We start from the raw sequence: 21,217 nt of genomic DNA on the forward strand, positions 1-21,217 counted from the left end.
TCCAATTTTGGTGGAGGTAAGTCCTTGCCTCACCTCGCTGGGCTGCATTGCTGGGAACCGCGACTTTGCAGCTACTCCGGCCCCTGGGCACTTCCGGCGGAAATCCTTTGTGCACAGCCAAGCCTGGGTCCACGGCACTCTAACCTGCATTGCACGACTTTCTAAGTTGGTCTCCGGCGACGTGGGACTCCTTTGTGCAACTTCGGCGAGCACCGTTTCACGCATCTTCGTAGTGCCTGTTTCTGGCACTTCTCCGGGTGCTACCTGCTTCAGTGAGGGCTCTTTGTCTTGCTCGACGTCCCCTCTCTCTTCAGGTCCAATTTGCGACCTCCTGGTCCCTCCTGGGCCCCAGCAGCTTCCAAAAACGCCAAACGCACGATTTGCGACTAGCAAGGCTTGTTGGCGTCCTTCCGGCGGGAAAACACTTCTGCACGACTCTCCAAGGCGAGAGGGATCCGTCCACCAAAGGGGAAGTCTCTAGCCCTTTTTGTTCTTGCAGAAACCTCAGCTTCTTCTGTCCAGTAGAAGCTTCTTTGCACCCGCAGCTGGCATTTCCTGGGCATCTGCCCATCTCCGACTTGCTTGTGACTTTTGGACTTGGTCCCCTTGTTCCACAGGTACCCTAGATTGGAAATCCACAGTTGTTGCATTGCTGGTTTGTGTCTTTCCTGCATTATTCCTCTAACACGACTTCTTTGTCCTTAGGGGAACTTTAGTGCACTTTGCACTCACTTTTCAGGGTCTTGGGGAGGGTTATTTTTCTAACTCTCACTATTTTCTAATAGTCCCAGCGACCCTCTACAAGGTCACCTAGGTTTGGGGTCCATTCGTGGTTCGCATTCCACTTTTGGAGTATATGGTTTGTGTTGCCCCTATCCCTATGTTTCCCCATTGCATCCTATTGTAACTATACATTGTTTGCACTGTTTTCTAAGACTATACTGCATATTTTTGCTATTGTGTATATATATCTTGTGTATATTTCCTATCCTCTCACTGAGGGTACACTCTAAGATACTTTGGCATATTGTCATAAAAATAAAGTACCTTTATTTTTAGTATAACTGTGTATTGTGTTTTCTTATGATATTGTGCATATGACACTAAGTGGTACTGTAGTAGCTTCACACGTCTCCTAGTTCAGCCTAAGCAGCTCCGCTAAGCTACCATTATCTATCAGCCTAAGCTGCTAGACACCCTATACACTAATAAGGGATAACTGGGCCTGGTGCAAGGTGCAAGTACCCCTTGGTACTCACTACAAGCCAGTCCAGCCTCCTACAAGCAGTGTGATGTGTGAGAGTCTTGCAAGAGTTCCAGCAGGAAAGCAGTGTGATGTGTGAGAGTCTTGCAAGAGTTCCAGCAGGAAAGCAGTGTGGTGGGTGAGTCTCTTGCAACAGTTCAAGTAGGAAAGCAGTGTGGTGGGTGAGAGTCTTGCAAGGGTTCCAGTAGGAAAGCAGTGTGACGTGTGACAGTCTTGCAAGAGTTCCAGCAGGAAAGCAGTGTGATGTGTGAGAGTCTTGCAACAATTCCAGTAGGAAAGCAATGTGATGTGTGAGAGTCTTGCAAGAGTTCCAGCAGGAAAGCAGTGTGGTGGGTGAGAGCCTTGCAAGGGTTTCAGTAGGAAAGCAGTGTGATGTGTGAGAGTCTTGCAACAGTTCCATTAGGAAAGCAGTGTGATGTGTGAGAGTCTTTCAACAGTTCCAGTAGGAAAGCAGTGTGATGTGTGAGTCTTGCAAGAGTTCCAGCAGGAAAGCAGTGTGATGTGTGAGAGTCTGCAAGATTTCCAGCAGGAAAGCAGTGTGATGTGTGAGAGTCTTGCAAAAGTTCCAGCAGGAAAGCAGTGTGATATGTGAGAGTCTTGCAAGAGTTCCAGCAGGAAAGCAGTGTGATGGGTGAGAGTCTTGCAAGAGTTTCAGCAGGAAAGCAGTGTGGTGGGTGAGAGCCTTGCAAGGGTTCCAGCAGGAAAGCAGTGTGATGTGTGAGAGTCTTGCAACAGTTCCAGCAGGAAAGCAGTGTGATGTGTAAGTCTTGCAAGAGTTCCAGCAGGAAAGCAGTGTGATGTGTGAGTCTTGCAACAGTTCCAGTAGGAAAGCAGTGTGATGTCTGGGAGTCTTACATGAGTTCCAGTAGGAAAGCAGTGTTATTGTGCAACTCTTGCAAGAGTTCCAGCAGGAACGTAGTGTGACGTGTGAGTGTCTTGCAAGAGTTCCAGCAGGAAAGCAGTGTGATGTGTGAGAGTCGTGCAACAGTTCCAGCAGGAAAGCAGTGGTGTGCAAGTCTTGCAAGAGTTCCAGCAGGAAAGCAGTGTGATGTGTAAGAGTTTTGCAAGAGTTCCAGCAGGAAAGCAGTGTGATGTGTGAGAGTCTTGCAAGAGTTCCAGCAGGAAAGCAGTGTGGTGGGTGAGAGTCTTGCAAGGGTTCCAGTAGGAAAGCAGTGTGACGTGTGACAGTCTTGCAATAGTTCCAGCAGGAAAGCAGTGTGATGTGTGAGAGTCTTGCAACAATTCCAGTAGGAAAGCAATGTGATGTGTGAGAGTCTTGCAAGAGTTCCAGCAGGAAAGCAGTGTGGTGGGTGAGAGCCTTGCAAGGGTTCCAGTAGGAAAGCAGTGTGATGTGTGAGAGTCTTGCAACAGTTCCATTAGGAAAGCAGTGTGATGTGTGAGAGTCTTGCAACAGTTCCAGTAGGAAATCAGTGTGATGTGTGAGAGTCTTGCAAAAGTTCCAGCAGGAAAGCAGTGTGATGTGTGAGAGTCTTTCAACAGTTCCAGTAGGAAAGCAGTGTGATGTGTAAGTCTTGCAAGAGTTCCAGCAGGAAAGTAGTGTGATGTGTGAGTCTTGCAACAGTTCCAGTAGGAAAGCAGTGTGATGTCTGGGAGTCTTACAAGAGTTCCAGTAGGAAAGCAGTATTATTGTGCAACTCTTGAAGAGTTCCAGCAGGAACGTAGTGTGACGTGTGAGTGTCTTGCAAGACTTCCAGCAGGAAAGCAGTGTGATGTGTGAGAGTCGTGCAACAGTTCCAGCAGGAAAGCAGTGGTGTGCAAGTCTTGCAAGAGTTCCAGCAGGAAAGCAGTGTGATGTGTAAGAGTTTTGCAAGAGTTCCAGCAGGAAAGCAGTGTGATGTGTGAGAGTCTTGCAAGAGTTCCAGCAGGAAAGCAGTGTGGTGGGTGAGTCTCTTGCAACAGTTCAAGTAGGAAAGCAGTGTGGTGGGTGAGAGTCTTGCAAGGGTTCCAGTAGGAAAGCAGTGTGACGTGTGACAGTCTTGCAATAGTTCCAGCAGGAAAGCAGTGTGATGTGTGAGAGTCTTGCAACAATTCCAGTAGGAAAGCAATGTGATGTGTGAGAGTCTTGCAAGAGTTCCAGCAGGAAAGCAGTGTGGTGGGTGAGAGCCTTTCAAGGGTTCCAGTAGGAAAGCAGTGTGATGTGTGAGAGTCTTTCAACAGTTCCAGCAGGAAAACAGTGTGATGAGTGAGAGTCTGCAACAGTTCCAGCAGGAAAGCAGTGTGATGTGTGAGAGTCTTGCAAGATTTCCAGCAGGAAAGCAGTGTGATGTGTGAGAGTCTTGCAAAAGTTCCAGCAGGAAAGCAGTGTGATGTGTGAGAGTCTTGCAAGAGTTCCAGCAGGAAAGCAGTGGGATGGGTGAGAGTCTTGCAAGCGTTTCAGCAGGAAAGCAGTGTGGTGGGTGAGAGCCTTGCAAGGGTTCCAGCAGGAAAGCAGTGTGATGTGTGAGAGTCTGCAACAGTTCCAGCAGGAAAGCAGTGTGATGTGTGAGAGTCTTGCAAGATTTCCAGCAGGAAAGCAGTGTGATGTGTGAGAGTCTTGCAAGAGTTCCAGCAGGAAAGCAGTGTGGTGGGTGAGTCTCTTGCAACAGTTCAAGTAGGAAAGCAGTGTGGTGGGTGAGAGTCTTGCAAGGGTTCCAGTAGGAAAGCAGTGTGACGTGTGACAGTCTTGCAATAGTTCCAGCAGGAAAGCAGTGTGATGTGTGAGAGTCTTGCAACAATTCCAGTAGGAAAGCAATGTGATGTGTGAGAGTCTTGCAACAGTTCCAGCAGGAAAGCAGTGTGATGTGTGAGAGTCTTGCAAGATTTCCAGCAGGAAAGCAGTGTGATGTGTGAGAGTCTTGCAAAAGTTCAAGTAGGAAAGCAGTGTGATGTGTGAGAGTCTTGCAAGAGTTCCAGCAGGAAAGCAGTGTGATGTGTGAGAGTCTGCAACAGTTCCAGTAGGAAAGCAGTGTGATGTGTGAGTCTTGCAAGAGTTCCAGCAGGAAAGCAGTGTGATGTGTGAGAGTCTTGCAAAAGTTCAAGCAGGAAAGCAGTGTGATGTGTGAGAGTCTTGCAAGAGTTCCAGCAGGAAAGCAGTGTGATGTGCGAGAGTCTTGCAAGAGTTCCAGCAGGAAAGCAGTGTGATGTGTGAGAGTTTTGCAAGAGTTCCAGTAGGAAAGCAGTGTGATGGGTGAGAGTCTTGCAAGAGTTCCAGCAGGAAAGAAGTGTGATGTGTGAGAGTTTTGCAAGAGTTCCAGCAGGAAAGCAGTGTGATCTGTGAGTTTTGCAAGAGTTCCAGTAGGAAAGCAGTGCGATGGGTGAGAGTCTTGCAAGAGTTCCAACAGGAAAGCAGTGTGATGTGTGAGAGTCTTGCAAAAGTTCAAGCAGGAAAGCAGTGTGATGTGTGAGAGTCTTGCAAGAGTTCCAGTAGGAAAGCAGTGCGATGGGTGAGAGTCTTGCAAGAGTTCCAACAGGAAAGCAGTGTGATGGATGAGAGTCTTGCAAGAGTTCCAGTAGGAAAGCAGTGTGATGTGCGAGAGTCTTGCAAGAGTTCCAGCAGGAAAGCAGTGTGATGGGTGAGAGTCTTGCAAGAGTTCCAGCAGGAAAGCAGTGTGGTGGGTGAGAGTCTTGCAAGAGTTCCAGCAGGAAAGCAGTGTGATGGGTGAGAGTCTTGCAAGAGTTCCAGCAGGAAAGCAGTGTGGTGGGTGAGTCTCTTGCAAGAGTACCAGCAGGAAAGCAGTGTGATTTACTGTTGGGTCTAACAGATGGTAGGCAGACTGCCTTGTCCCTGAACCTCCAACCCTTCTGCAAGGGAACCCAAGGTCAGCTTTAAAACCCAAAGGCAGCCACACACTACTGAGTAGGGCTCAATGAAGATGACTGGAAATGGTTTCAGAGGAGGTCAAGTCTAAGGCTAAACTCTGGGTCTGCCCAATTAAGTTGGAATCAGGCCAACAGTCACATTTACAACGGCGGAGCCAGTGGGGGCACTTACTCAGAGCAGAGTTCTCCAACGAGCAGCTCGTGCTACCTGTAAGTAGGTCTCCCATGTATAGTCCAGCCTAATACATTAGAAGCTTTTGCTTGCTTGGTTGAATACATGTATTATACCAAAATTGAAGTCTGCATTTGAGATGAAAATGTGTGTATTTTCGAAACTTATGGGCTGGTGTTTGGGGAGACTTATTATTAATAACTTGGAGCCAGGGGCATTGCAGCTACGGCTGTTATACACTTCCCAATATAGAGGCATTCCACAATGATGAGGCGTTTTTTTATATCACTGATGGAAACCATGTCTCATGCCCTGAGGTGATCACTGCTGGTAATATTCTATATGGTGGGCACTAATGTAATCTTCTCTGATGTGGTCAGTTTTAAGACTCTAAAAATAACAGTAGGTCAGGTGAAGTTCACCGATCGCAAGTAGCTCTTATAATACAAAAGGTTGGAGACACCTGTTCTAGTGCCTCCAAGGAGGAGGGACCATCAAGGTAAGAGCATCAGACCACCTGCCCGAATTAGAATGGACACTTGGATGTCCTTTTTCTTCTTTCTGTCACAAAAACGACCATCACACCCAAGGAAGAACATCACAGGTTGTGAGGGTCATTGTTTATTTTTCAGAAACAAATTCCTGCTTTGGGAGTTTGCTTTTGAAAAACAAAAAAGCTTGGTGCCTGGCCATTAGAAACATGGCAGGAGCGCACAAGTCTTTTTGTGCCTTCACAAGACCCGCCTTGAAGGCAGCCTCTGTGAAGGTAGAAAGATCAACGGAGGACTGGCAGAGATTTCTTCATTTGGTGGATGACAGTCTGGCCAGGGTGACTGAGTACAATAGAAGCACACAGGCAAGAGAAAGCAACGTGAAGCTGGAGAAGGGTGATGCACACTTGCAAGAAAAAGCATCTCAGGGGAGAAGTACATGAGGACAAGTGCATCACAGAGGGAACGGGAGAGAAGCCGGGGCCTAGGAAAAGCAACACGCAGCAGAGGGAAGACAAGTACACAAAGGAGACGACTGAAAAACACATGCACTCTCCTGAAGTTCTGACTCAAAACAAGAAGTAATGCCTAAAGAATAAGCAGTGGAGGGACATGCGTAGTTAGGCCATGCTCCAGGGAAAGAGCGAGAAGAGGAAGGAAAGCCCACACAAGCTAACAAATAATAACCAGGTAAACAAGAGGGTCTGTAAAACCAACAAATAATAAGCAATGAGCTGGCTCTGGCTCTAAGTCCACTGAAAGGTGACAACAGGTATGTTTTGCAAACAGACAACTTGCTCGGTCTGATGGGCGAGACCAAATGAATTCCCCTTGCAAAAGAAATCTCTACTAAATTCAGAAATTCAGCTCTACAAAAGAACAGAAACAACATCCCACAGAAAACTGCAAAGTTTTCCAAAGTAACCCACCAGCTCCTTTTGATATTTTTGTATAGAGTGTTATGTTATGTTGATTTGTATATCGCACTAATCATGCGAGAAGGTATTCGGGCAGGTGTGTAGGTGTGCGCCCACCAAGGTGCTTATACGAAGAGCCAAGTCGTTAGCCTCTGGAGGAGGAGGCTCGGATGTGCTGAGGGAGTTTGTTCCATGTCCTGGGTGTGATGTAGGAGAATGAGTGACCTCCAGTTTTGCTTTTGCGGATGCGGAGAGTGTGAGCGAGGGAGAGTGAGGCACAGCGTAGGTATCTTGTGGGTTGGTGTAAGTGTATGCGGCTGTTGAGGTGTTGTGGTTCTGTGTTGCGTAAGGCTTTGTCTGTGTGCGGGAGAACTCTGAATTGGCTGTGCTTGTGAAGGGGGAGCCAGTGACGCTTCCGAAGGTGCGGTGTGATGTGGGTGCAGCGTGGGAGTTCGCGTCTTGTGGCAGTGTTCTGGACAGTCAGGAGTCTGTGTGGGTGCTTGGAGATTTCGGCATACAGAGTGTTGCCATAGTCCAGTCTGCTGGCGACGAGTGCTTGCGTGACTGCCCGCTTGGTGTTCTGAGGTAACCATTTGAAGAAGTTTCACAGCATGTGTAGGATGGGGAAGCAGGAGGTGCATACTGCATTGACTTGAGCCGTCATGTTGAGCTTGTCGTCTAGGATGATCCCTATATTTTTTCAAAAAAGTGTAAAGCAGCCAGCCTGGTTCCATCCGTGGGAGGAGGAGCTGCTTCCAGAACCAGTTTGGTGTGGTTGAGGAGGTGGGACACACACCTGGGTGGGCCACAAGTTTCCTGCATGGGAGAAGGGTTCTGTCCTGCAGGATTTCAGTAAGACTAGTGCACTGTGGGGATAGTTTGCAGTAAAACAAACTTCATCTGTAAAATGAAGACACATTTGCTTCATTTTGGTGAGGTCTAAGATGACACAGTTAAAACCTTTTCTCAATGTGAATCTCTCCAGTCATTTTACAGATTGTATACTGCTAATATCACCATGACCCTACTGGACGAGACTAGAGATTTTATCTCCGGACTACCTCAAAGTTGGCCAAATCACACTCCTATTCAAAAAACCCTCTGCTGATACAAGAGGTCTTAATAACTATCGACCAGCAATCTCAAATCAACTCCCTGGCTAGGAGAGCAGAGTTACAACTGGAACGTCTGATGGGAAAACATCAGGTCATCAAAGTCTCAGGCCTCAGGACCTTACTCCACTGCCTGGTCTTGTCCAGAATTGGAAGTTCCATTACCAGCGCGTTCCAGCCGCTTGTGGTATCACCTGCAACATGGCGACCTTGCTGACTGTATGCTGGCCTTTGACCTTGTACAGCGTCCGATCTCTTTTCACCTAATGTTGCGCTACACAGATACCTCATACATACATCCCAGAAAGAAGGGCGCCATCTGGGAGGGACCTAAAGCTGAGTAGGCTGCATCCAGCGGCCAGGCTAGGATAGGCCATCCCCACATCTCCTGACTTAAGAGCCCGAGCAGCCCATGGCCAATGAACATCTGTGAGATATGCGAGACTCGGGGCCCTCATCACATTCTGCAGGGGTGAGGAGCGTCATTTTGGGTTACGCCACTGCACCCAGCGCAATGTTATTGTGAACAGCTCTCTAACGGCAGTAATGGCAAAGAATGCACCTTCTACTAGTGTCCAATCTGGTATAATATTACAATTCGCTGAAAGTGGTGCAAGTGTTCACGTGCCCTTCTACCCTAAGGCACACAGAGGAATGTATGCAAGCATACAAATGTACACAAAAGCAGAGAAGACCACAGCACTCCAAACATATATGGGTAAAGACACAGATGCAAAGTCCAATGTGAGAGGTCCGTTGATGAATAGTACAGTACTCTTCTCGGTGCTCCACAAAGATTTTTAATAGTTGAAAATATAGGCTAAGTATAGTGATAGCATTTAGAATGTATAAATGTTTCACGCACAGCCAACACGTGTTTCGTCACACAGTGACATTTTCAAGGCTAAACTGGAGACGAGATAGCAAAATGTCCAAAGAAGAAAAATAATAATATGAAAGAGCTGTACCAAGGTTGAGCCAGCAAGGAAGTATGTCAGTCAGGCAGCACAGAGCGGAAGTAACCGTGGGTCTACGAATAGACCAAGAAGAAGAGAGTTTCTCAAAGAGCGAGTAATCGGGGGACCATGGTAAGTCCTGATGGAACCGTCCCAGGCGCACTTGTTACTGCACATTGCAAGGGACTGAACAATTACTGTGTATACCAGGATCACAAGAGAAGACCTGTCTTACCTCAGCAGCTCTTCGGCTGTGAGCTCCTCTGTCCGCTGCTCCCCGGTGACCATCGCCAGCTCGTCCTTCAGCGCCTGGATCTCCTTCTTTAGGCGCGCGATCATCTGGGAACAGAGAGCAAGGACACGGCATACAGTGTTTTATTTAGGAGGCAGAATGCAGTTTTCAAATGATGTGAAATGCACCAAAAACAAGACTTAGGGTCAGGTTTAGAGATAGGTGATCTTGATAGTGGAAGGTCCTCCAATTTTTGGAGGATGCAGAAAGCTGCCTCTGGAGGTAAATCTGTAAAACGATTCTAGACAGACACAGAAACTACCTAAACAAACAAAGGACTTCCATCACTGTGTCACTCATCCATCAGTCCATGCGTTCAATCATTCATCCATACATTTGGTCACTCATCTTTGCATGCATCTACTCATCCACGCATTATCTCATTCTTTCATTCACTCATCCCATCCTCTGTAGTAGACACACAAACCTACCCATCATCAGTCACTGATTATGCTTTGCTGTTAGTTTGTGAGTGTGAGATACAGGAGAGTGCTCCAGGCAGTGATTCTTGCAGTCTGTGAGCAGTGCGGGAGTGCTGATTCTAGTCTGAGACTGCAGTCTGGGACAGTGCTGATTCTAGTCTGAGACAGTAGTCTGTGAAAGTGCTGACTCTAGTGTGAGACTGTATACTGTGAGCAGTGTGAGAGTGCTGATTCTAGTCTGAGACTGTAGACTGAGCAGTGTCAGAGTGCGAATTCTAGTGAGACTGTAGTCTGTGAGTGCTGATTCTAATCCAAGACTGTAGTCTGTGTGTGCTGATTCTAGACCGAGACTGTAGACTGAGCAGTGTGAGAGTGCTGATTCTAGTCTGAGACTGTAGTCTGTGAGTGCTGATTCTAATCTGAGACTGTAGTCTGTGAGTGCTGATTCTAGTCTGAGACTAGTCTGAACACTGCGAGTGCTGATTCTAGTCTGAGACTGTAGTCTGTGAGTGCTGATTCTAATCTGAGACTGTAGTCTGTGAGTGCTGATTCTAGTCTGAGACTAGTCTGAACACTGCGAGTGCTGATTCTAGTCTGAGACTGTAGTCTGTCAGTGCTGATTCTAGTTTGAGACTGTAGTCTGTGACAGTGCTGACTAGTCTGAGACTGTAGTCAGTGAGCAGTGTGAGAGTGCTGATTCTAGTCAGACTATAGACTGTGAGCAGTGTGAGAGTGCTGATTCTAGTCAGACTATAGACTGTGAGCAGTGTGAGTGCTGATTCTAGTCTGAGACTAGTCTGAGCACTGTGAGTGCTGATTCTAGTCTGAGACTGTACTCTGTGACAGTGCTGACTCTAGTCTGAGACTGTATACTGTGAGCAGTGTGAGAGTGCTGATTCTAGTCTGAGACTGTAGACTGAGCAGTGTCAGAGTGTGGATTCTAGTGAGACTGTAGTCTGTGAGTGCTGATTCTAATCAGAGACTGTAGTCTGTGAGTGCTGATTCTAATCCGAGACTGTAGTCTGTGAGTGCTGATTCTAATCCGAGACTGTAGTCTGTGTGTGCTGATTCTAGACCGAGACTGTAGACTGAGCAGTGTGAGAGTGCTGATTCTAGTCTGAGACTGTAGTCTGTGAGTGCTGATTCTAGTCTGAGACTGTACTCTGTGAGAGTTGTGAGTATAGTTTGAAACAGTCTGATGGAGAGAGGCTGGCTCTGGGGTGCCAGCAAAGGTGAAAATAATACATAATGCAAGCTTCACTGGCCCAAGGCAGGGAGTGCACAGCTCAGCCATGAGTCTGTTTGCTGCAAGGCACACTGCCTCTCATGCCACTCCACAGCTCACTTCGTCATTACTCTGAGTGTGAGAGCCAGGCTAAGAGTAGGAGGTCCAAAGTGCACCCTCCTGTGCTGTTGGGCACATGCACCATTATGCACTAAAGCTTCAGCCCCCTAAAGAAGACTAGCATGGGGAGGGTTGGATCTTGTGGTGTCACTGCACGGGCACTTGGGGAGGTGGACAGCAGCAGGCCTGGTTTCCTTGGGGCAGTGGCCAGTAAGAGTGACCCTCACAGCAGTTCTAGTCAGTGGGTCCCAGGGCCCTCAGGCTGCAATGGTGACAATCAGAGCCTTCTACCCCTGGGGTTCTGGAGTTACCTTACTACTGAATCTAAAGTGCCCACCAAGTAATCGCCTTTAGCATTTGGCGTTTAGGGTAATGAGACACAGCAGTCCAAGGCTAACTCAGAGAGGTTTCTACTCAGAGAGCCTTGAGTTTCTGATCTGCACCGCCTCTCTAAATTAGCATAGATTAGAAACTCAAGGCTCCACAAAACACATAACAATTTAAAAAAACAATGCACAAACAGTACTTCTACTCTGAAAAGTATTCTTTCATTCACAAACATTGAATACTAAACATAAAATAAAAAATCTACACTACGGAAACCAACCCTCTTTAATCCTTCACAGCCTAGAGAGCTGTGCACGAAGGTCACACATTATTAAATATTGTGAAGGCCCATCCCAGTGTGCTTGTCAGAGTTCCCAATGCTAACCTCTTCCCTTCTGAGATCTATCAGCCAGTTCACGATGTGAGACCCCCTGCATGTTGTGTGTTACAGAGCTCACAATGTAAGCTCCTTTCCACTGCAAGGAGCTTACAGTGCAAACCCACTCCCCATTGTCAGAGAAGAGATCTCACAATGTAAATCCCCTTCCAACTCTTAGGATTGTGACTATACCGTGCAAAGCCATGTCTGTAACATGCAACCGGTGGCACCCAAGAGACGCTCCTACAACGGAGGAGATGCAACTTCTGAAACACATTGGTGCTACTCGCACTTGGTACACAGGTATACTCAAACATACTCTCGAATACTGCATGCGCTCAAAGTCAGAGGGCCTGATTTAGAACTGGGCGGACAGGTTACTCCGTCATGACCGTGCTGGATATTCCATCCACTGAAATCTAAATCACATTCTACCCTCTCTCTGTCCGTCACCGTTGTGATGGAGTAACCCATCCACGAGCTGTAAACCAGGCCCAGAGACTGGTGAGATGTGAGAGCAAAAGTACCCACGTTTAGTTGTACCATACGGTTGTGTGGGATATTGTCCTACATTGTCCACCAAAGCCTTTTCAATGAGGAGTCCCGGTGATGAGCACCCCAGGTGCCCAACACTTCATTGAGGGATCGAGGAACAAATCCCTTACTGGGTTTGGCTACAAAGGTATCTCCTGCAGAATCTAGGCCACAGAGCCTCACCATTTTCAGAGTGTGTTTAAGTTTGCCTCAAAGCTGTATGAATGTTCCAAGGACTGGGCTTGAAAGTACTAACTTAATCTGATGTGTTTGCTCACAACAGCATACCCCTGAAGGGCTTTGGGCTCAGAACAGTGCAGCCCTCAGAGACCCCCTGGGATAAAAATAAAAAAAACATATATTTTAGAAAAATGTATACAGAATTTACAGCGGACTTGTGGTAACTTTTTCTAAAAAAGTGCCAGCTTCTGCTCTCTAAGTAAACAACCCCCAGGGATTGGCCAATACCCAGGAGGGGCGGCACAATCAATTTTAGAAGGGAGGGGGCTGTGGCTCCCCTCCCAAGGCTCTGCAAGGTCTCTAGAACCCCATCCCCTGGGCCCATCTGTAAAATAATGGGGCGAGTGTGCACTGCCCTCTTCTCTATCCTATCCAATGCCCTGTGACCCGACTCCTCAGGGATGTCTGGTACAGTGGATGGAGTGGGTGAATGGCAGAAAGAGCTAATGGATGGGTAAGTAGATGCATGAGTACAAGGATGAGTGACCAAGTGCGTTGATGATGAGTGACTGACTGAGTGTATGGAAGGATGGATGACATGGTCAATACGATGATGGAAGCCCTTGAAAAGTATGCTATTCTGATAGAGACTTGTCGGATATATGTGTGCGGGCTTGCAGGATAATGGGGACATTCTATCACATTCTCTGGGACTGGCTTCGGATTCAGCTGTTCTGGAGTGAGGTGGTGAGTGAAATGTCTTGGGTCATAGGAGAATTAGTCCCGCAGGACCCCAGGTGGCTCCTTCTGTCAATAACCGGGGATTCTTCATGCACAAAATATCAACTAATATGGCTGTACTTGCCAGCGGGTGTGGCCAAGAGAAATGTGACCAGGGCATGGGGAGGCCTCCAGTAACTGGGAGAGGAGGAATGGGTTTCAGACATGGACTGGTGTTGTAGGGCGGAGAGGATGGTCTACCAAAGCCGTAGTAAAAAATGGGGGAAGGTATGGGCCAGTGGAATGCCAGCCGAGGAATGTGATGAGAGTGGGGGAAGGAAGGGAGGTGGGCAGTGCCGTCCTGGGGGATGGCAAGCCTGGATCAGATGGTTTAGGCAAGATGGAAGGGAATGAGACTGTAAATGTTGATCCTCCTGGTATCAATCCACAGTGGGCTCTGATCCCCGTTGTACATGCCTACAAGATGATGTGTCATGTCTCAGAATTGCTCATTGTATGTCACACTGTGTTTAGTAAGAAAAAAAAAATGTAAAAAAAAGAATTCCCAAAATATATTTAAAACTGATATTTGAGTGATAAATCATGTGGATTTGGGAAGACGTTTTACAAATGTTGTCACCTTGGTGCTGGAGGCATTCCAGTTATGGCTGTTATGTATTACCCATGTAGAGGCTTTCAATATCGACGAAGACTTTCATACATTGCTGCTGGCGACCCTGCCTTGTGCACTGAGGTGATCGCTAGTAGTAATCTTGCAATAGTGACCACTAATGCAATCTTTTTTGATGGGGTCACTAAAACAACACCAGTAACATCAGTACCCGTCGATTCGTTTCAATGAACATAAGTAGCTCTTAATAAAGAAAAGGTTGGAGATGCCAGAGCTAGAGAAAGGATTCGAATTTGGGTTAGGGATAGAATGGAGCGGCTGTGTAGCTTATTTTCAGGCTTACTGCTATGGTAGGAACAAAGTACAGTGGGGAAACAGTAACTGGAGAGTTTGGGCTAGGGGTGTGGGTTACGGCTAGGCTTGGTGGTGTTGTTGAGATGTAGTAAGTGAAGGTTTTAGGGTTTGGGTAGGGGGTGTGGGTTAGCGTGAGTCTCACTATCATGGATGCAGGTTAGGGTTAGGCTCTGTGTTACTGGTAGAGATATAGTAAGTGAAAGTTTTAGCGTCTGGTGTACGCATGCTAGGGTTAGGCGTACTGTTGTGATTGGGGATATAGTCATTGAAGAGTTTGGGTTAGGGTTAGGCTTAATATTACAGCTATGGTATGTGAATGTTTTAGGGTTTAGGTAAGCAGTGTTAGTCTTACTGTTATGGTTGGGGATATATTAAGTAAAGAGTTTGGGTTAGGATTAATATCATTGTTAGAGCTATGGTAAGTGAATGTTTTAGGGTTTGGGTAAGGTGTTAGCCTTACTGTTATGGTTGGGGATATATTAAGTAAAGAGTTAGGGTTAGGCTTAATATTAGAGCTATGGTAAGTGAATGTTTTGGGGTTTAGGTAAGGTGTTAGTCTTACTGTTATGGTTGGGGATATACTACGTAAAGAGTTTGGGTTAGGATTAATATCATTGTTAGAGCTATGGTACTGAATGTTTTAGGGTTTGGGTAAGGTGTTACTCTTACTGTTATGGTTGGGGATATATTAAGTAAAGAGGTTGGGTTAGGGGTGCGGCTTAGTGTTATTGTAAGAGATACAGCGGGTGAAGGTTTGGGGACTGGATTGTGGGTGTGTGTGTGTTAGGGTCAGGCTTACTGTTATGGTTGGGAATATAGTGACTTAAGAGTTTGGGCTAGGGTTAGATCTATTGTAGAGATATAGTTAGGTGAAGGTTTTACTCTGTTTGGGTAAGGGTTGTGGGTTAATGCAAGTCTTACTGTTGCTGACACAGTAAGTGAAATGTTTGGGTTAGGGGTGTGGGGTTAGGGGTGTGGGGTTGTGTAAACTGAATTGATTTAGACGTGCCTTCCTTCTTATTTGGGGGGGCCTTGTCCCCCTCACCCCACTCGACTACCACTAGGCCGTCAAAAATCCCATTGACAATATGTCAGCAAGCATATATATAGTTATTGGGTAACATATTAGATACACAAGATTCACAGTCACCTTAGAGCCTCGATAAGGAAGATAATGATGCCATGTTCAACATCCAAATCATGAACTCCAAAACATAGATGCTTACAAGACTTCCATGTTATTCTGAAACCGTGCATTTCAGCATCTTCAGTGTTAAAATTACAACAGAGGGATGGCAGCAAGGTTTAATCCCTAAATAAATAAAAAAAACTTGCACTATTCCCCAAAACAAGGCCTGTCCGATAGAAGACCACACATGATCTCTGTTAAACATAGCAAAATGTTTAAAGATGATTTATCAATGTCTAGCGGACTAAGTCCAAACTACTGGGGGATGGACCAGACAATTATTGAAGGACTCCTGATTCTTCCCTACAACAGTGCACAGACTGATATGGTGTTCTAACTGTGGATTACGCAGACACAATCAATGCAACCTCCATCTACAACAATATGAACGTCAGGATTAGATTTCAAGTCTCCATGTTCCAGTTTGGAGTCCGCCTTGGACGGGACGTGCGCCTGGGTGGGGAAAGTGCTGGCAGCTTGGGCAGACCGCCGTGCTCCCTCAACAGGCTCACGATCAGGGGCCACAGTATATTTCCCGCTTTTGGAAATCGTTTTGCACGTTCCTTCAGATTGATGTGGCGATATCTTCTGGATTCTATCTACAAACCAACGGTCAGACCGAGCGGCTCAATCAGGGCCTTGAACAATATCTCCAATGTTTTTGTAATTCCACTCAAAGCGACTAGTCTTCATTCATCGCACTTGCTGACTTTTCTTATAATGATTCTGCCCATAGTGCTACACAGTCCTCATCGTTCTTCTGTCTTCCTGACCTTTACCCTACAACTTTTCCTTCTGGTGTTCAATGTTCTATTATGGAACCTGCCACCAGTAGTTTCTTAGAATCTTCAGGATTCTAAGAAAAAGATGAATATTTATTTATGGGGTGGGAGGTAAGATTTGGTCGTCCTCTAATTTTTTTTCTAAATGTTGCCTCTGCTTCTTTCCGTGAACAAATTCAAACCTTGATTCTATGGTTCCTTCAAGGCTCTCCAAATCATTCATCTATGTGCCTTCAAGATTTAATTGCCACTGAAGTGGAAGATTCGTCTGGTGTTTCATTCGTTGCAATGAAAACCTTAATGGGTGGACCCCTTTCAACATCTTTTTTCTGTGACTCCCCCTATTCTGGTGAACAATGATACAGAATTTGAGGTGCAGGAAATTTATGAAAAGAGGCTACAATTTGTGATTCATTGGAAGGGAAACCAATCTATGAAAGGTCTTGAGAAGATGTTGCTTCGCTAAACGTCCCAGGTTTGGTTTAGAGCTTTTTCAGACAATTTCCAGACAAACCCAGAGTTTCGGGAGGGGGGCATACAGTTACACACGTGTCCGGTCCAGTGTTGGCTCCCGAGTCTGTCTTGGGCGTAGGGGACCCGTGGCTCCCTGTGGCCTAAGGAAGCTCTCCCGGCTTCTGGAAGCCAATGCACTTGCTCAACAGACTCACCTCACAACAGGTGGCATGCCAGAGCAGTTTCCCTCATCTTTGCTCCTTCTTTCCTCTTGGGAGATGCGCCTCCATTACTGCCAATCTCCGTCCTATCAGAGTCCTCTCATAAGGACTTCTGGGATAGATATTGTGCCCATCTCAAAATGGCTGCCACACCACCAATTCCAAGCGAATTGGTTCCAATCCAAGATGATGGCACTATGTTTGCTGAGGTAATTCCTGTTTTCTTCTCATCGAAGGAAGGCAAATCTTCTATTAATCGCGTTGCAAAGCTTCGAGTAGTGTATATCATAGACCCATGTTCTTGGCATTCATGCTTTTATTTCCAGAATTTGCCAGTTCTTCAGTCTTGCTAGCTCTGGTCTTGCTGTACCTTGTCCAGGTTTTATTAGCTCCTCTCATTCTCTTCAAGTGGCTCAGATGTCTGAAGTATGTTCTTCAATCTTCAGGAGTTGTTTTGTCTCGCTGGCATTTTCCTTACTGTGGCTTCTTCTGAAAGGCACCAACTGTTAGGCCCTACCCTGTGTCTGCACAATCGTGGTTACTAGAATGTGTTGCACCAACTTCTGTCAGAGAAAATCTGTTGAGAACAGACCAAACAGAAACAGAAATGTACTCTGAGATCCAACCAAGCGCTGTCAGATTAACACCGCAAGAACGTGCAGACGTGTCAACGTCTAACACTCTTGACCAATGCAAAGCATTGTTGAATCTCTACACCACACTTCTAGTCAGTCTTCAAAACGCAAGCCCGGCACTCACTTTTTCCAACAAAGACCACTTACAGCCAACGCTGTTTCAATCAAACAACCAATGGGGGTACAGCATACCGATGGAACCTGAGAGCGGCCCATGACCTCACCAAGGCCATGAACTGCAATATAAACTGTACATTCTCATAACTACTTACTTGACAATTGAGAAAGCACTTAAGGTCTTATAAAAGGTCTTGCAATTGATCTATAAATACCAATGCAATACACTCAGTTCATTAGTACAGTTCTTTGGATAACACACCAGTTTAAGACATGTTATTCAACTGGTTCTCAAAATGTGTTGAATTATTTGCAATGACCCATAGCCTTGTAAATTGAGGATTCAACAATCATACCCGTCTAGATCCTTAATACCAGAGGCGCTTCTTTGCAGTGTCCCTCTTCGGTAAGAACAAGCCATAATTAATCAAAGCCTTTAAGCCCCCTGTGGTATGGAGCTCTTCATCCAAGCCAAGATCTTGTGGTTCAACTTAATTTACCTAAATGGCACTGCTCACAGTGGCTGGCCCCTCTCCTAAAACACTTGCAGTGAAGTGTAGCCTAATGTGCCACAGCTGTACTCTCAAACAGTAAATCCTAGGGAAATGATTAAATCGGACACTATAATTGCCTTTCGGACTCCAAATTGCCAACCCCCCCAATGGATTCCTACACGCCGCAGCACACCTCAAAGGGTCTGAAGAAATATGACCGCATCACCCACACCCTGATGGAAGCCCACTGGCTTTCCTACCCAGTTTGCACCATCTCCAAAACTAGCGATATCGTCTCGAGAGCTATCGCGATCGGCACCATCACCTACTGACAGATAAGCTCTCAACTCCGGCCAATCCTGGCACATCATGAGCCAGGAAACCATGAAACCAGACACAAAGAAGTGCAAAGAAGTCAAACTAAAGCAACAGGCCTTCTCAATGTAGGATTCCAAGGCTCTGGATCAACAACCCTGTATTCATTAGGACTGCGCCACCCCTGAGTACTTGAGGAATGAGCTGAAGATACAACTCTTTAAAGAACAACATATCATGATGAATTAACAGTCCACCTCCACACTCAGAACCCAGTTTCTGCTCCAATCATTAATTGACTGTATCTTTGCCTTTGACCCTTTTCATCGCTCTGTTGCCTTTTGGCTTTGTTTGTGCTATATAAATAGAGCACTCAGCCACCTCTTATCGCCTTCCATTCGCCACCAGGCAGTGACCCAAGTCAGCTACCCAATTTATTATTAGCCTCACAAACCGGTGAAGGTAGTAAATTCTATGTCGCTTGCAGACCTCAGAGGCTTTACTGCTGTCCGATGTGTCAGTCACCAATATGGCTTCCAGATACCTACATTTTGTGATTATCCCCGAGTCTCCTTAGCGCGGTGTAAATATTGACATAACACAAGATGATGGGGCCCCCCTGCAGAATGTAATGAGGTGCCCCCGGAAGAGTTGGGGCACCGTTGAGGAGGCAGCAGGGGATTGAGTTAAGCCTCTGAGTCCAACTGCATGAGTCAAAGATCGCTTTAAAATTGTGTATTTGAAATCACATACGCAGGTTGTGAGAATACTTTTATGTGCCATGTGTCCACACATCTCTTAATTTAGCTGTGCCAATACAGCTCCAGCCACTCCAGTGACCTGACCAGGAACCCACAACTAGATGCTGGCTGCCCCGTTGCAGATGCTGATGCAGATCACAGGCCTTTGCTCAGGTATGAGGGTTGATGTCCTCCCGGAGGAACCTGAAAGGCAGAGTTAGAGCTTCATAGGCTGTGCTCAAAATATAAAACTTAGAGAGAACACAATTTAGTTGCACTATGACAGCCTTATTCTTGTGCTTCACTCTCCTTGTTACTATTTCAAGTCTACTGTGTGGTATAGTTCTGGTTATAGCAGCTCACGCTTTGTTATCTAAAATGCAGTCGTTTTATTAAACCAATCTTTAAAACTCTAACTGCCTCTGTCATTTATATATGAGACTGCACTGTGTATTAGAGAACGGGTTGTGACCTGAGTGACCACGACTTCGCTGGGAAGTACTAAGTTGTCATGCCCAATTGTCTCTTCCCTTCGGGAGAGATGAGGCACTGCTAGTTAGCCGGAGCAAAAAACAGGTTTGGGGTGACAAGGGTCCTTCACCGTGGGTCAGACTTAGTCCCCCACACTGCGAAAGATCTTGCCGCCCAAAAATCCAGTAGTCTCATTAGGATAATGAGAGCCTACGCGACATGGCCCACACAAAGGCATTTCAGAACCGGTGGTTGTAGGAGGCTGGACTGGCTTGTAGTGAGTACCAAGGGGTACTTGCACCTTGCACCAGGCCCAGTTATCCCTTATTAGTGTATAGGGTGTCTAGCAGCTTAGGCTGATAGATAATGGTAGCTTAGCAGAGCAGCTTAGGCTGAACTAGGAGACGTGTGAAGCTACTACAGTACCACTTAGTGTCATATGCACAATATCATAAGAAAACACAATACACAGTTATACTAAAAATAAAGGTACTTTATTTTTATGACAATATGCCAAAGTATCTTAGAGTGTACCCTCAGTGAGAGGATAGGAAATATACACAAGATATATATACACAATAGCAAAAATATGCAGTATAGTCTTAGAAAACAGTGCAAACAATGTATAGTTACAATAGGATGCAATGGGGAAACATAGGGATAGGGGCAACACAAACCATATACTCCAAAAGTGGAATGCGAACCACGAATGGACCCCAAACCTATGTGACCTTGTAGAGGGTCGCTGGGACTATTAGAAAATAGTGAGAGTTAGCAAAATAACCCTCCCCAAGACCCTGAAAAGTGAGTGCAAAGTGCACTAAAGTTCCCCTAAGGACAAAGTAGTCGTGTTAGAGGAATAATGCAGGAAAGACACAAACCAGCAATGCAACAACTGTGGATTTCCAATCTAGGGTACCTGTGGAACAAGGGGACCAAGTCCAAAAGTCACAAGCAAGTCGGAGATGGGCAGATGCCCAGGAAATGCCAGCTGCGGGTGCAAAGAAGCTTGGACTGGACAGAAGAAGCTGAGGTTTCTGCAGGAACGAAAAGGGCTAGAGACGTCCCCTTTGGTGGACGGATCCCTCTCGCCTTGGAGAGTCGTGCAGAAGTGTTTTCCCGCCGGAAGGACGCCAACAAGCCTTGCTACACGCAAATCGTGCGTTTGGCGTTTTTGGACGCTGCTGGGGCCCAGGAGGGACCAGGAGGTCGCAAATTGGACCTGCAGAGAGAGGGGACGTCGAGCAAGACAAAGAGCCCTCACTGAAGCAGGTAGCACCCGGAGAAGTGCCAGAAACAGGCACTACGAGGATGCGTGAAACGGTGCTCGCCGAAGTTGCACAAAGGAGTCCCACGTCGCCGGAGACCAACTTAGAAAGTCGTGCAATGCAGGTTAGAGTGCCGTGGACCCAGGCTTGGCTGTGCACGAAGGATTTCCGCCGGAAGTGCACAGGGGCCGGAGTAGCTGCAAAGTCGCGGTTCCCAGCAATGCAGCCCAGCGAGGTGAGGCAAGGACTTACCTCCACCAAACTTGGGCTGAAGAGTCACTGGACTGTGGGGGTCACTTGGACAGCGTCGCTGGATTCGAGGGACCTCGCTTGTCGCGCTGAGAGGAGACCCAAGGGACCGGTAATGCAGCTTTTTGGTGCCTGCGGTTGCAGGGGGAAGATTCCGTCGACCCACGGGAGATTTCTTCGGAGCTTCTGGTGCAGAGAGGAGGCAGGCTACCCCCACAGCATGCACAAGCAGGAAAACAGTCGAGAAGGCGGCAGGATCAGCGTTACAGAGTTGCAGTAGTCATCTTTGCTACTATGTTGCAGGTTTGCAGGCTTCCAGCGCGGTCAGCGGTCGATTCCTTATCAGAAGGTGAAGAGGGAGATGCAGA

General features: G+C 46.7%; 1 protein-coding gene across 2 annotated transcripts in view; it reads right to left on the minus strand.

Moving 5' to 3' along the window:
- The window catches only part of KIF6 (kinesin family member 6), a 1,127,187-nt gene that overhangs the window by 659,906 nt on the left and 446,064 nt on the right, over positions 1–21,217 (minus strand). For both annotated transcript variants that reach the window (XM_069236333.1, XM_069236332.1), the window contains exon 10: positions 8,967–9,070. In XM_069236333.1, the coding sequence (XP_069092434.1) occupies positions 8,967–9,070 (104 nt within the window). The remainder of the gene's footprint in view (positions 1–8,966; positions 9,071–21,217) is intronic.

This window comes from Pleurodeles waltl, chromosome 5 (assembly GCF_031143425.1).
Source record: "Pleurodeles waltl isolate 20211129_DDA chromosome 5, aPleWal1.hap1.20221129, whole genome shotgun sequence".
NCBI classification, from domain to species: Eukaryota; Metazoa; Chordata; class Amphibia; order Caudata; family Salamandridae; genus Pleurodeles; species Pleurodeles waltl.